Genomic DNA, 14,080 nt, shown 5'->3' on the forward strand with positions numbered 1-14,080 from the left:
TTGCCAAGCATCAAGGTCTTTTCCAATGAGTCAGCTCTTCACATCAGGTGGCCAAAGTATTGGCGCTTCAGCCTCAGTATCAGTCTTTACAATGAAAATTCAGGACTGATTTCCTTTAGGATTGACTGGTTTGATCTCTTTACAGTCCCAAGGACTTTCAGGAGTCTTCTCCAACCCAAAGTTCAAAAGCATAAATTTTTTGCCATTCAGCCTTCTTTATGGTTCAACTCACATCCATACATGGCTACTGGAAAAATCATAGATTTGACTATATGGATCTTTGTCAGCAAAGTAATGTCTCTGCTATTTTAATATGCTATCTAGGTTTATCATAGCTTTTCTTCAAAGGAACAAGTGTCTTTTAATTTCATGACTGCAGTCACAATCTGCCCTCCAAATTAAAGTCTGTCACTGTTTCCATTGTTTTCCCATCTATTTGCCATGAAGTTACGAGACTGGATGTCATGATCTTAGTTTTCTGTGGAGTTTTAAGCCAGCTTTTTCACTCTCCTCATTCACCTTCATCAAGAGGCTCTTTATTTCCTCTTCACCTTCTGCCATAAGCATGGTGGCATCTGCATATCTGAGCTTATTGATATTTCTCCCAGCAACCTTGATTCCAGCTTGTGATTCATCCAGACTGGCATTTCCCATGATGTACTCTGCATATAAGTTAAATAAGCAGGGTGACAATATACAGCCTTGAAACACTCCTTTCCCAATTTGGAACCAGTCCATTGTTCCATATTCAGATCTAACTGTTGCTTCTTGACCTGCATACAGGTTTCTCAGGAGGCATTTCATGTGGTCTGGTATTCCCATCTCTTTAAGAATTTTCCACAGTTTGTTGTGATCCACACAGTCAAAGTCTTTAATGTAGTCAATGAACCAGAATTACATATTTCTCTGAAATTCTCTTGCTTTTTCTATGACCCAATGGATGTTGGTAATTTGATATCTGATTCCTCTGCCTTTTCTAAATCCAGCTTGTACAGCTGGAAGTTCTCAGCTCACATACTGTTGAAGCCTAGCTTAGAAAATTTTGAACATTACTTTGCTGGTAGGTAAAATGAGTGCAATTGTGTGGTAGTGTGAACATGCTTTGCCACTGCCCTTCTTTGAGATTGGAATAAAAACTGATCTTTTCCAATCCTGTGGCCACTGATGAGTTTTCCAAATTTCCTGGCATATTGAGTGCAGCACTTTAGAGCATTATCTTTTAGGATTTAAAGTAGCTCAGCTGGAATCCCATCACATCCGCTAGCTTTGTTTGTAGTGATTCTCCCTAAGGCCCACTGGACTTTGTACTCCAGGATGTCTGGCTCTAAGTGAGTGATCACACCATAGTGATAATCTGGGTCATTAAGATCTTTTTTTAATAGATCTGTGTATTCTTGCCACCTCTTCTTAATCTCTTCTGCTTCTATTAGGCCCATACTGTTTCTGTCCTTTATTGTGCCTGTCTTTGCATGAAAAATCTCTAATTTTCTTGAAGAGATCTCTTATTTTTCCCATTCCAGCTGAGCTATTTCAAATCCAAAAAGATGATGCTGTGAAAGTGCTGGACTCAATATGGCAGCCAACTGGGAAAAATCAGCAGTGACCACAGGACTGGAAAAGACCAGTTTTCATTCCAATCCCAAAGAAGGGCAATGTCAAAGCATGTTCAAACTACCACACAATTGTACTCAATTCACATGCTAGCAATGTAATGCTCAAAATCCTTCAAGCTAGGCTTCAACAGTACGTGAACCAAGAACTTCCAGATGTTCAAGATGGACTGAGGAAAGGCAGAGAAATGAGAGGTCAAATTGCCAACTTCTGTTGGATTATGGAGAAAGCAAGATAATTCCAGAAAAACATGTACTTCTGGTTCATTGACTACACTAAAGCCTTTGACTGTGTGGATCACGACAAACTGTGGAAAATTCTTAAAGAGATGGGAATACCAGACCACATGAAATGCCTCCTGAGAAACCTGTATGCATGTCAAGAAGCAATAGTTAGAACCTAACATGGAACAACTGACTGGTTCCAAATTCGGAAAGGAGTATGTCAAGGCTGTGTACTGTCACCCTATTTATTTAACCTATATGGATAGTACATCATGGGAAATGCCAGGCTGGATGAAGCACAAGCTGGAATCAAGATTTGTGGGAGAAATAACAACCTCAGATAAGCAGATGATAACACTCTAATAGCAGAAAATGAAGAGGAACTAAAGAGCCTCTTGATGAAGGTAAAGAGGAGAGTGAAAAGCTGGCTTAAATCTCAACAGAAAACTGAGATCATGGCATCCGTTCCCATCACTTCATGGCAAATAGATGGGAAAACAATGGAAACAGTGAGACTTTATTTTTTCTGGGTTCTAAAATCACTGCAAATGGTGACCTCAGGCATGAAATTAAGACACTTGTTCCTTCAAAGAAAAGCTATGACAAACGTAGATAGCATATTAAAAAGCAGAGCCCTCACGTTGCCTAAAAAGGTCTGTCTAGTCAAATCTGTGATTTTTCCAGTACTCATATATGGATGTGAGAGTTGGACCATATAGAAGGCTGAATGCCAAAAAAAAAATGATGCTTTTGAACTGTGATGATGGAGAAGACTCTTGAGACTCACCTGGACAGCAAGGAGATCGAACCAGTCAATCCTAAAGGAAATCAACCCTGAATATTCCTTGGAAGGACTGATGCTGAAGCTCCAATACTTTGGCCACCTGATGCGAAGGGCCAACTCATTGGAAAAGACCCAGATTCTGGGAAAGATTGAGGGCAGGAGTAGAAGAGGGTGGTAGAGGATGAGATGGGGTTTGATGGCATCATCAACTCAATGGACATTAATCTGAGCAAACTCCGGGACATGAAGGACAGGGAAGTCTGGTGTTCTGCAGTCCATGGGTCACAAAGAGTCAGACACAGCTGAAGGACTGAACAACAACAAGGGCCAGCCTGGCTGAAGAAGCTCTAAAGCAGGTTCCCCAGGAACCCTGGGGCAGGCCCTGTCCCCCAGTAGGCCTGGCATTGGCTCCTAGCTATCCCTCTCTCCACTGGAGGGACAGTGACACTGGTCTGAGTCTTCTGTGTCCCCTTCATTCTGCTGCTGTGGTTGCCTGGGGGAGCAGCCCTGGTGGCAGGGACAGCTGGGCAACAACTATTTTGTTCCCTGACCCACGTCTTCCATGACCAGAGTGTCTGAAGGCAGCATTGGCTCCTTTTAGGGCCCTGCTCTTTAGAAGCCCACCTTCCACCCACCACATTGGAGTCAATGTGAATGTTGAATTGGAAAAGTCACCTACTTATCCGAAGCGTAGCATAAATCCAAGGTGGTCTTTAAAACCATGGTCCAGATATACATTGAAGTTTCTTGAACTCAGTAACACGTGTCCACTCCAAAGCCACATGGATATGCTTTCTGGTTTACTTGGAGTTCATGCCTTTTCGATCCAGAACCATTTCAGGCCTTTGTATGAAGATTATTGGCAGCCTCTAAGTAAGGTGGCCCTAAAATGTGGTAGCCAGTCCAGGTTGGCTAGAGATGATGAAGGTGTCATCCTTTGCACGGCTCAGGGGCTTTCCTCAATGCTTGGGTCACTCATGGATTTGTCCACACAGGCCATTGAAGCTTTGGGCTGCTGCAGATGGTCAGACACTGAATGAGGGGTCTGAGGTGGGCAGCAGATTGGCAGCAGAGTCTTTTGTACTTGGAGAGAGGACAAGAGGGTCACCTGGATGCTCTGAATCTTATTTCCATGGGAGCCCCAGAAAAATACATGGCAGGGCCACCAGTGAAGTTGAGGCAGTCCAGGTACCTCCACTTCTCAAAGGTTCAGGATGGGAGGCTTGGGTAGTCCAATTTTTCCTATATGTCCTCATGGACAGGCCTTTATGCTCCCTTGGCAACTTGGCTTGTCAGGGCAAAAGAATACAGTGACAGTTGTTTGTGCATTGGCATCCTGTTCCCCCAGGCTAGGCAGCCCCCACAGGTTGATCATCTTGGATGTTGGGGGTACTACCAGTCTACAGAGCAGTGGCTCAGCTCTGAGATCCTCTGGGACCTCACCAAAGTAGTGCCTGCTCTCAAGGCTCTGGAGTCTGAGCAGCCTGTTTGGTCTCTGTCCATGAATCTCTTGAAAGGGCAACAGTACCTGGTACTCAAGTGTCTTAACTGACCAACAATCTCAATCTTAATGCCTGTTTGGAGTGAGGCCACTAGTAAGGAAGTGGTGCTGGCCAATCTGGTCACTGGCAAGTGTCTCTTTTTTTGCAGAATGTGGGCTGCAAGTTTGTCAGGAACTCCAAGTCCTACCTCCTTAGTTGCTGGGCAGCTCAGGGCACATTATACAAGCTTTTCTGTGCCTCAGCTTTCCCTTCTGTATTTCTATGCTCATTGAGAACCTCCTCAGGGGCAGACAAAGGACTCCACTGGAAGGATGGGCTGGGGAGATAAGACTCAAACTCTAGGACAGTCCTCTGGTGTTTCAGCAGCTAACAAACTTGATTCAGGTCACTCATCCTTAAAAACAGCTCATATAATAGTACCCATTCCCTAGTGGGTTTGGGAAGCCTAATTACCACTTGTGAAATGTTTTTCAAGTTCTCAGAAGAAAGGTAATACATCATGGCAAAGTATGACTCTCATAATTGTGATATTCTCAAGCTGCCTCCAGGGCTAAATCCTATAAAACTGCCATTTGAGAAAATGCAATTGTAACAAAGTATAACTATTACCCATAATGATATGAGACTAATGTCTAAGGTATTCCTGTGCCCATGGAAAACTCGAATCAGCCCGGAAGTGAAGAAGGTAGACTAGGCCACCTGCTCGAGCTTGTTCTGCTAATTTCAAAAGTTAACAGACTCCTTGAATAGAGGCCCCTTTAGAAGCACCAGATAGCAACAGTGTTCTCTGAGCACCGAGTGTGCACCAGGCAGTGTGTTATGCACGCTATCTCACCAAATCTTGCGAAGTTTAGGAAGTAGGTTTTATTATCTCTGTTTTGCAGAGGAGAAGAAAATGAGACTCAAAGATGTTGACTTGCCCAAGGAAAATGAACCCGGCAGTTATAAATAGGATGGCTCATAGTGGAGGAAGAGCTGGGCCAGGTGGGACGCGACCACAGAGTCTAGGCAGGAGCCAAGGAGACTTTGAACTAGGTTAGCAAAGCCAAGATAACTTCCAGATATCCAGTTTGGGCACCCCACCTTGCAACCAAGCCGGTGACTAGGTCTGCTGCCAACGCAGAGAGGCAACCGAGGAGGGGGAAGGTCGTAGGGAGGGCGGATGACTTTGGAGCAGGGTGGCCTGAGTTTGGGACGGCCAGCATATCTCCACGCGCTGACGTGGGCCTTGGGAGGGAATTTGAGAAGCAGTCATTGACACGTTTGACAGGTGAAGCCTGGGAGGAGATCACCAAAATGCAACGTGATTCCCAGGGTCACTACCCTCAAGGCTCAGTTCTCGCTGAGGGAAACCTCCAGAAGGCAGCGCGGGCCAAGGTGTCAGGGGTCCGCGAAGACCTCCCCGCGGGACTCCCGGGCGGACGCTCCCTCCCCGTGGGCCTGCGCAGAGTCAGCAGCCCTGTTTGGTTCTCCGTGCCCTCCCTCGGGTCCTCTGTCCCTCCGGCCTCCGTCGTCCCCGCCACCTCCTTGGCCCGCTGCGGGGCCGAGGGCCGGGACCTTCGCGCACGGGGAGCTGAGACACCGGCGTCGCGCGTTGCCCACCGCGCTCCTCGGGCCGGCGGGGCGGGGCTCAGGGCGCATGCGCAGCGGCCTTACGGAAGCCCGGAAGGAGGGGAGGGAGGTGCAACTCAGGTTTCTCCGGGAGGCGGCGGCGGCGACGACGGTTACGCGGCCAGCGCTGGCACCATGTACCCGCTGTAACGCGCAGACCGCGCTGCGCGGGGGGGCGGGGGGAGGAGGAGGAGGACGCCGCGGTGAGTTCTCCGCCATGAACCTGAGGGGCCTCTTCCAGGACTTCAACCCGAGGTGAGGCGCCGCCCGCACGGCTTGGGGAGGCGCGGCGGCCGTGATGCCGCGGTGGGCGACGGGGCCTGCCCGAGCCTCCTCGGAAAACCGATCGGCCCCGGCGCCGACCCGCTGCTCCTCCCGCGTCCGCTACATTCAACCTCCGGCCTACCGTCCCTTCTAGAACCTCCCGGCCGCGGCCCCAGCCCTGCCGGAACTCCACGCCCCTCCGCTCGCCCTCCCTTGTCGATGTCCCAACTTCCCTCTCACCACTCCATCTTCTGGCACCCACTGCCTGCCTCCGTTCGCCGGGCCAGGGCCGCTTCACTTGACCCGACACCCCTACCCCCTACCCCAGCTGTTTCCTCCAGTTCCTCCCAGCCCTTGAGGTTTGCCTTGGACGTTTGCCCAAACCTCGCTTGTTTGCTTCTTTGTGGAACTGATATCTGAAATACTGTTCAATCCTTGGAGTCCGTGTCAGGGTATGGCGGGACCTTACGTAATGCTTTCTGGGGGGATAAACCTGACAATTTTCCGTGCGTGTTGTCTCATCAGTCTTGATTATATGTTTATTTGCAGGAAGTAGATATTGCCGTTCTGTTTCCCAGATGGGGACTAGCGAGTGGACAGAATGGAAGGCACTCAGGCTAAGGAATCGAGCGTCTCTCCTTGCACTTGCCCAAGTGTTCTGTAACTCTCTTATGTCCCCAGACTGTGAACTCCCTAAAGCAGAGATGGTCTCCTACTCAGTTCTCTATTCCCAACAGGCCCCGCTGTGTCTGACACACATAGGAGCCACTTGTAAAATATGGAACTAAACTGAACCCAAAGACCTGGGTTGGAGACCAGGCCATATGTAACTGGGGGATTTTCTGCTCATGTGAAAAATAAGGAGTTGGTCTAGCTGATCTCTTAAGTCCACTGCCCTGTGAAGGGAGTGCCCTGTCTCTCATATTTACTGTTTGGAAACCACTCACTTGATGAACCTTTCCTATGCTGGGTCCTGGGCTGGGGACTTCAGATGCTGGGAGGGCCCATGGGAATGGAAGAAGGGCAGGGAAATAGACGATTTATGGCAGTGTGCAGTGTTGTACTGTGTCAGCCCGGAGAGACCACTGTCCAGGCTGCTTGTAGGGGATGCAGGGAAGTCTTGAGGGAGAGATAGAGGATGAGTGTGTGTGTTGGGAGTACCGTCTCCTTAGGGATGGTGACGTTTTAAGCTGCGAGCCACTGTGACTTCCTGAGTGCTCTTACTCCTCTTTGAGCACTGTCCTGTTCATCTTCTGTCTAGTCTGAAGTGCCAGTGTGCCCATCCCAGTGCAGTCATTGTCACCGTTGGCCTTCAAGATGCTCTGCATAGAGGAGCTTGTTGAGAGCAAGTAGCAGAGAACTGGCTACATGCACCGCCTTCCTCTGCTGCTCCTAGGTAGGGGTTAGGGTTCATTTCCGGTATAGCAGAGTTGGATAGGCCTTGTGTAGCTACACTGTTTGGCGATGGTGATGAGAACGATAAGATCTGAATTCCTTTCTGTCCTTGGGTCACTCACTTATCTGTTTTATCGGTAGCAGAATAAGGAGGCCAATTTAATGATCGATTGCAAAGCGCTTTACAAATAGAAAGCTCCAGGACAATTTTGCAAGGTGACAAGAGCATTCTAAAGCTACAAAGAACTGCCTGAAGTGATGGAACTAACAGTTGCTGAAGCAAAACCGTGCTGCACAGATAACGTCCTTAACCACTTTTTTCGGTAGCTTCTCCCCTTGCCCCCCAAAATTTGCACATGAAAATTATAATCAAATACCAGCTATCTAAAGGCTTCCCAGGTGGCACTAGTGGTAAAGAACATGCCTGCCAATGCAGGAGACCTAAGAGACGTAGGTTCGAGCCCTGGGTTTGAAAGATCCCCTGGAGGAGGAAATGGCCACCTAGTCCAGTATTCTTGCCTGGACAATCCCCATGGACAGAGTCTGGCGGGCTACAGTCCATGGGGTCACAAAGAGTCAGACACAACTGAAGCGACTTAGCACACACACATGCACCAGCTATCTAAACAGCTTTATAGTAAACATCACCATATTTGTCAGCCCTTTAGTTCTCCCAGGATTGAGATGCACAACTCCCTGGGAAGTGTAAAGGTGTGGTGAGTCAATGGAAGTGAGCAGTGTTTCCTCACGGCAGAGACTGCTGAGACAGTGGCCAGCTCACGTTGGCAGCTGCCAGTTTTCAGCTGGTGGTGTGTTATGTCTCACAGGCACACCTTGTTTTTGACAGTGTTCTGTCATTTTTAGTCTTGCTTCATGCCAAGGAGGACCTGCCAGAGAGCTCACGAGCAAACTGAGGGCTTGTGGCAGGGCGTCCAGCTTTGCCCCCTGCCTGGGATTCAGAGCCCATTCCACACCTGCCTCCTAGCCCAGCACCTTGGCACACACTGTTCTCTTTGTTGGGAATGTTCCCCTCTCCTCCTGACCTAGTGAACTCCTGTTTCTCTTTGAGATCTCAGCTCACTTGTTGCTTGCTGAGGGCAGCTTTTCTGCGTTCCCCAACCAGCCCACTGAGCCCTGTTTGTGCCCCTGTGCATAGGGTGCTGTGCTCCTCCTCCATGCACTCATCTGGACCCTTGTGTTTGTCTGTGTGCTTGTTTGATTAATGCCTGTCTGCCCTGTGAAAAGGTAACTGTAGCTCTGTCGGGGCAGGGACTTGACTCTGTGTGTTATGGTCACCTGCCTACCTGGCTCAGAAGGTGTTTGTGGGAGGGATGGAAGAATGAATGAACGACTCACTCTGCAGAGTCACTGTCTTCCTCATGGTCTGCGGCCTGGTTCTCTTTCTTCTCACCCCCTTCCCTCCTTCAGAATGCAGCCCTTCCATCGGAGAGCTGGGAACACCATGACACCAAGCAGACTGTGGCTGCCTTGACTTTGCAGATTGTGTGTGTCACAGAAATAGTCACTGTCAATAGTCAAGGCAGGGGCCATGACTCCAAATCTCCTTTCCAGCCTTTTGATCTTGGTGAGTCTGAATCTGCTGCTGTATTGCCAATGCTCTGGGAAGTGGCACGGACAGAATGATTCACAGCTGTCAACACTCAGATGTGCACGACTGCCAGCTGACCTTCTGCCTAGTTCCATCTGGCTCAGAACTGGTTGATCATGAGCTTCTTTTTAGTTACAGAGGTTAAGGCTTGCTGGTAATTAACAAAAGGGAGCTGCCTGGCCTTTAAGAGGTGTTTGTAAAGTATATGTAAAGCATTCCGTCATCAAACATCTCCCTGGTTCCTACTGCATGCCAGAGATGTGCTGGGTGCTCAGAGTACAACTGTGAATGAGATGTGGTCCCTTGCCACACTCCTCAAGCCCAGCAAAAGAAGCAGAAATGGAAACAGATCAAAACACACACAGGATGAGGCATTCCAGGGACAGGAACCTAAGAACCATATGCTGTGGGAACATGAGGGGCAGAGCCACGAATTCTGTCTAGCTCAACAGGGAGGGTTCCACAGCCTGGTCCTGAAGAATAGAATTATAGGCTTTTGTCAGACCAGAGGGCAGGGAGGGTATCTTAGGAGGGATGAAGTATGCAGAGGTGCAGGGTCATGGGAAGGCCTGGTGTGTTAAGACAGTGGTGAAAGGTCAGTGTGGTAGGGGCTTTGCAGACAACGCCCCTATCATGTGATTTTAAAATACTCTATCTACATAGTGCTCACAATTCCTGTAAATATTTTTGGCGCATTACTGTTTTTTTTTTTTTTTTTTTAATGATGCTCCAGATGCATCAGTGGTGAGTGCATGTTGGTACTGTTAATGAACTCCTAACCTCCCAAATGTCTGTTTATCTGTCGTTCTGTCATCTCAGATTACCTATAGTAAGAAAACCCTGTTGATTATAGTGAGGTTATTATTAATAATAGCTATGACTTATGCGACACCTACCACGTGCCAGGCACAAGGTCAGTGCTCTGTACCCATTATCTTGAATCTTTACAGCAGCCCTGTGAGTTTGATATCAGCCTTGTTTGGTAGAGTCTTAGCTTGTGACTTCCTCAAAGCCACCCAGGCAGCAAGGGGCCAAGTCAGGATTTTCAGAGGTTGGTCTCTTTCTGAAGCCTTTGCTCTTTTGGGTAGACCATGCATGCCTTCCCTCTATTTTAGTGACATGCCCCCCACCCCAATCATGGCACAGTAGGTCCAATATACTAAGGAGCCTTCTATTTATGAGTGGTAATTAAACAAAGCAAACCTTGTGTTTGAGCTGACACATCCAAATGAGTGTTATCTTTCAAAGAAGTTACTTAGGGAAGAGGTAAATATATACCTGTTGCATTGCTCATACCCCTTGTTACTCATCTGAAATTTTCCTTTGAAGCAAATCATCTAAGAAAATCTGTCTCACTGCTTTATAATCATATACAATTGTTTAACCAAAATAGTGCCACCTAGTTTGATCACACTTCCTATTCACCAAACTTAGCTCTTATTGACTAAAGGCTATTTCTAAAAATCCACTGTCAATGAAGATTTGGCACCATTGAGGGTATTCAAAAGAACAGACTGTGGGTTCTCAAGGCAAGTCCAGGAGGAAAGGTCCAAAGATGACTTAAGCAGTGAAGTGGGATTAATGCCCTGCCTCCCAGGGAGACTGTTTAAATGAGACCAGTCTCACTTGAATGCAGAATTTCTGGTTTTGAAAATATCATTCCCATTACTTGCTAACTACACACACATTTTTCTTGGGTATGAGTTCTTTGAAGAGCAGGATAGTGAGGGGTTTGATAAATGTGCAGAGTGTTGGGTACAGAGAGCTATGAGCCATTGAGAACTCTGTTATAGGGGAGAGACAGTGGATTGGAGGCATTTCAGATAGTTTCCTAGGACTTTGGAAGTGAAGCTTCCCAATATTGAGCTTGGGGTTTCCAATTGCATTGCTTGATCATAGGCCATGCCTGTGCAAGGAGACTAGAATTTAAGATGAAATCCCTGAACTCTGGAGATAGGCTCTTTATAACTGACAATTTGTACTTTGTCACCTATGACCTAATAGTGAGTAAAATGATTGCTAAGTGAGCTTGTTACAACTAGTTTCTTTGATCATACTGAGGTAAAATTCATCATTTACAGGTACTTTCTTATCCCCTTATCTTAATGAGTGGATATATGAGCAACCTAGTGTGGAGAGAGTGACCCCCACCCCACAACCACAAAGCTGGGAAACTTCCCACAGTCCTGGGCTCTATCTAGTCCTCTTCAAGAGTCATTTGCTTTTATTTGGCTTTTGTGTGTTCTTGCCAGTAAATGACTAAATTTTGTACATTTCTGCTCAGTGTAAGAGGTGCAGTTCTTTTAAAATGTTGGGAGAGTGTCAGCAGCTTGTCAGTTGGAGCCATTCTCTGAAGTTATAGACAGGTGCTCACAGGGATGTGTCACCTAGAGCATGTATGTGTGCCTGCTTCAGGTAAAGCCAGCGGCTTTCACTGAAGAAAACTATGAGTCCAGTTGCATTCTTTTGACTTGTAGAAAACAAAATACTAGAACCTTATACTCACAGTGTCATCTCTTTACTTGGTATATTCCTTCCGCCCCTAAATCCTTTTCCCCTCACTCCAAGGTGGAGAGAGGGGATTTGAGCCTTAAGCAGAGAGCTCTGTGTACATTTCAGAGAGGATGCTAGCTTTGTAGTTTGACTCATGTGACTCTACTTAGTGATCTTGCATTGACATTACAGATTCAGATGAGAGTGTAGTAAATCCATTTTTAAGGTGTAATTGGAAGAGTGAAATTGAGGAAGTGGTAGTTCGATGCCAGAATATCCACTGGAACCTCCATTTGCTGATTGGTGGAAAATTGAGCAGTCTGTTTTTATACTTGGATTCTGGTCTGAAAGTTCCTTGAAAAGTAACTCATACTAGTTTAGGCTTTTTTTTTTTTAATTTTTAATGATTTTTTTTATTGTGGTAAAAATCACAGGATATAAAACATACTGTTCTAACCATATCTATCTGTTCAGGTCAGTGGCATTAAGTCCGTTTACATTGTTGTGCAACTGTCACCATCATCCATCTCCTGAATCTTTCACCTTCCGAACTTTAGACTTTTTTTAAAAAGTAAACTTTATCACTGTGTTACTGCTGTGTCATAATCTCTTCCTGCCAATCAGCTTTGAAATTTCCTATTTAATAGGCAGTCATCTTTTTCACTTGGGTTTAAATGTATTGCTATTGTTGAGATACTATTCTTTTTCTTCCCACTTAAAAACGTGTATAAATTCAACATTTTATAATTTCTGATGGTATTAATTTGTTTTATTTGATTGACTCTGGAGTTGTTTGTTTTTTCAAAGAGCCAGCTATTCATGTTACTTATTGATTTCATTTTGGTTCCACATTTCTACTTCTACTTTTATTATTTCCATATTTTGGCTTCTTTGCTTTTTTCCCTTAAAATTCTTGGAGAGGAACTCAGTTTGTCTGGTTTTCCTTTTGTCTCTTTTCTTTTTAGCTTTGATTTACACTTCTTGAGTGGATACATGTTCTTTGAGCTTTGCTTTGGCAGCTGCCTAGGCATATTGATGTTTCGGTTGTATTTTAAATATTCTGTATTAATTCTGTTTTCGTCCTTGGTTTAGTCATTATCTAAGAAAGGAAACTAACATTTACTGAGTATTACCTGCTTGGTGCCAAGCCCTGCAATGGTGCTTTCTATATCTTTTTAAAAGAAATATTGTCAGATCAGTTCCATACTTTATGGTCGTGCTGTTAGGTTTTCATTATTTAGATTGTCCTTATTAGTCATTTGAATGCTTTATGCTTTGAAATCTAATTTATCAAATTAATCTACTAGTAAATTGCTCTTCTTCTTACTCAATCATGATAAACATGTGTTGTCTCCTTTCTTGTAGCTGGTTTGACTTTTGACATTGGTTGCAAGTGTGACCGTTGACTGCAACAGATTTAGATTTTATTTTTTAATCCAGTAAGTGATCTTTCTTATTTTAGGCCTGTGATAGCAGAATAATGACACCTGTCCCCCAAATATGCCCACATCCTAATCCTTGGAACTTCGAAACACATTCCATTACACAGTAAAGGGAAATTAAGGTAACAGCTGGAATTATGGTTGCTAATCAGCTGACCTGAAAATAGGGGAGATTATTCTGGATTTTCTGGCTGGGCCCATTATCCGAGGTCTTAAATGTAGAAGAGGAAGTCAGAGTGAGTCAGTGTGGGGAGGAGTGCTGGAGCTTTGAAACTGGAGTGGGGGGGTTACTAGCCAGCTCTGAAACAGCTTCTGTGTGTGTGTGTGCTAAGTCGCTTCAGTTGTGTCTGACTCTGCAACTCTATGGGCTGTAGCCCATCAGGCTCCTCTGTCCATGGGATTCTCCAGGCAAAATACTAGAATGGGTTGCCATGCCCTTCAGGGGATCTTCCTGACCCAGGGATCGAACCTGCATCTTTTATGTCTCCCACATTGGCAGGCAGGTTGTTTTCACTAGAGCCACCTGGGAAGCAGCTTCTTGAAGCTGGTAAGACAAGAAAATGTTCTCTCATAGAGCCTCCAGGAGGCTCAGAACCCTGGTGACACCTTGATTTTCACCCAGTGAGACCATTTCAGACTTGACATTCAAAACTGTAAAAATACTGTTTGTGCTTTTTAAACCACTCAGTTGTGCTAATTTTGTATGGGTGCAATAGAAAACCGATACCACAACACTTCATCCTCTTTAGATTTTTCCAGCAACAGTATTTGAAGAAGTTATATTTTATTATTATTTGTTATTATAACGTATTATTTGTCCTCCTGTAAGGTCACCCTGTTTCCTTTATATTTTTAATTTTTCATGTAATAGACCCAGAGCTCTTCATATCCCTTTGAAAAGTGAAAGTGAAGTCACTCAGTCGTGTCTGACTCTTTGCAACCCCATGGACTGTAGCTCGCCAGGCCCCTCCGTCCATGCGATTTTCCAGGCAAGAGTACTGGAGTGGGTTGCCATTTCCTTCTCCAGAGGATCTTCCCAACCCAGGGATCAAACCCAGGTCTCCTGTATTATGGGCAGACGCTTTACCATTTGAGCCACCAGGGAAGTCTGCTGCTGCTGCTGCTAAGTTGCTTCAGTCATGTCC

At 45.9% G+C, this 14,080-nt stretch overlaps 1 protein-coding gene across 1 annotated transcript in view; it reads left to right on the top strand.

The window, feature by feature from the left end:
- The first annotated feature begins 4,968 nt into the window (after positions 1–4,968).
- Positions 4,969–14,080, top strand: part of TMEM185A (transmembrane protein 185A) — a 43,457-nt gene continuing 34,345 nt past the window's right edge. Inside the window, exon 1 of the mRNA XM_070290606.1 lies at positions 4,969–5,987. Coding sequence (XP_070146707.1) covers positions 5,761–5,987 — 227 coding nt within the window. The 5' untranslated portion in view covers positions 4,969–5,760. The remainder of the gene's footprint in view (positions 5,988–14,080) is intronic.

The sequence above is a fragment of the Ovis canadensis genome, chromosome X (genome assembly GCF_042477335.2).
Source record: "Ovis canadensis isolate MfBH-ARS-UI-01 breed Bighorn chromosome X, ARS-UI_OviCan_v2, whole genome shotgun sequence".
NCBI classification, from domain to species: Eukaryota; Metazoa; Chordata; class Mammalia; order Artiodactyla; family Bovidae; genus Ovis; species Ovis canadensis.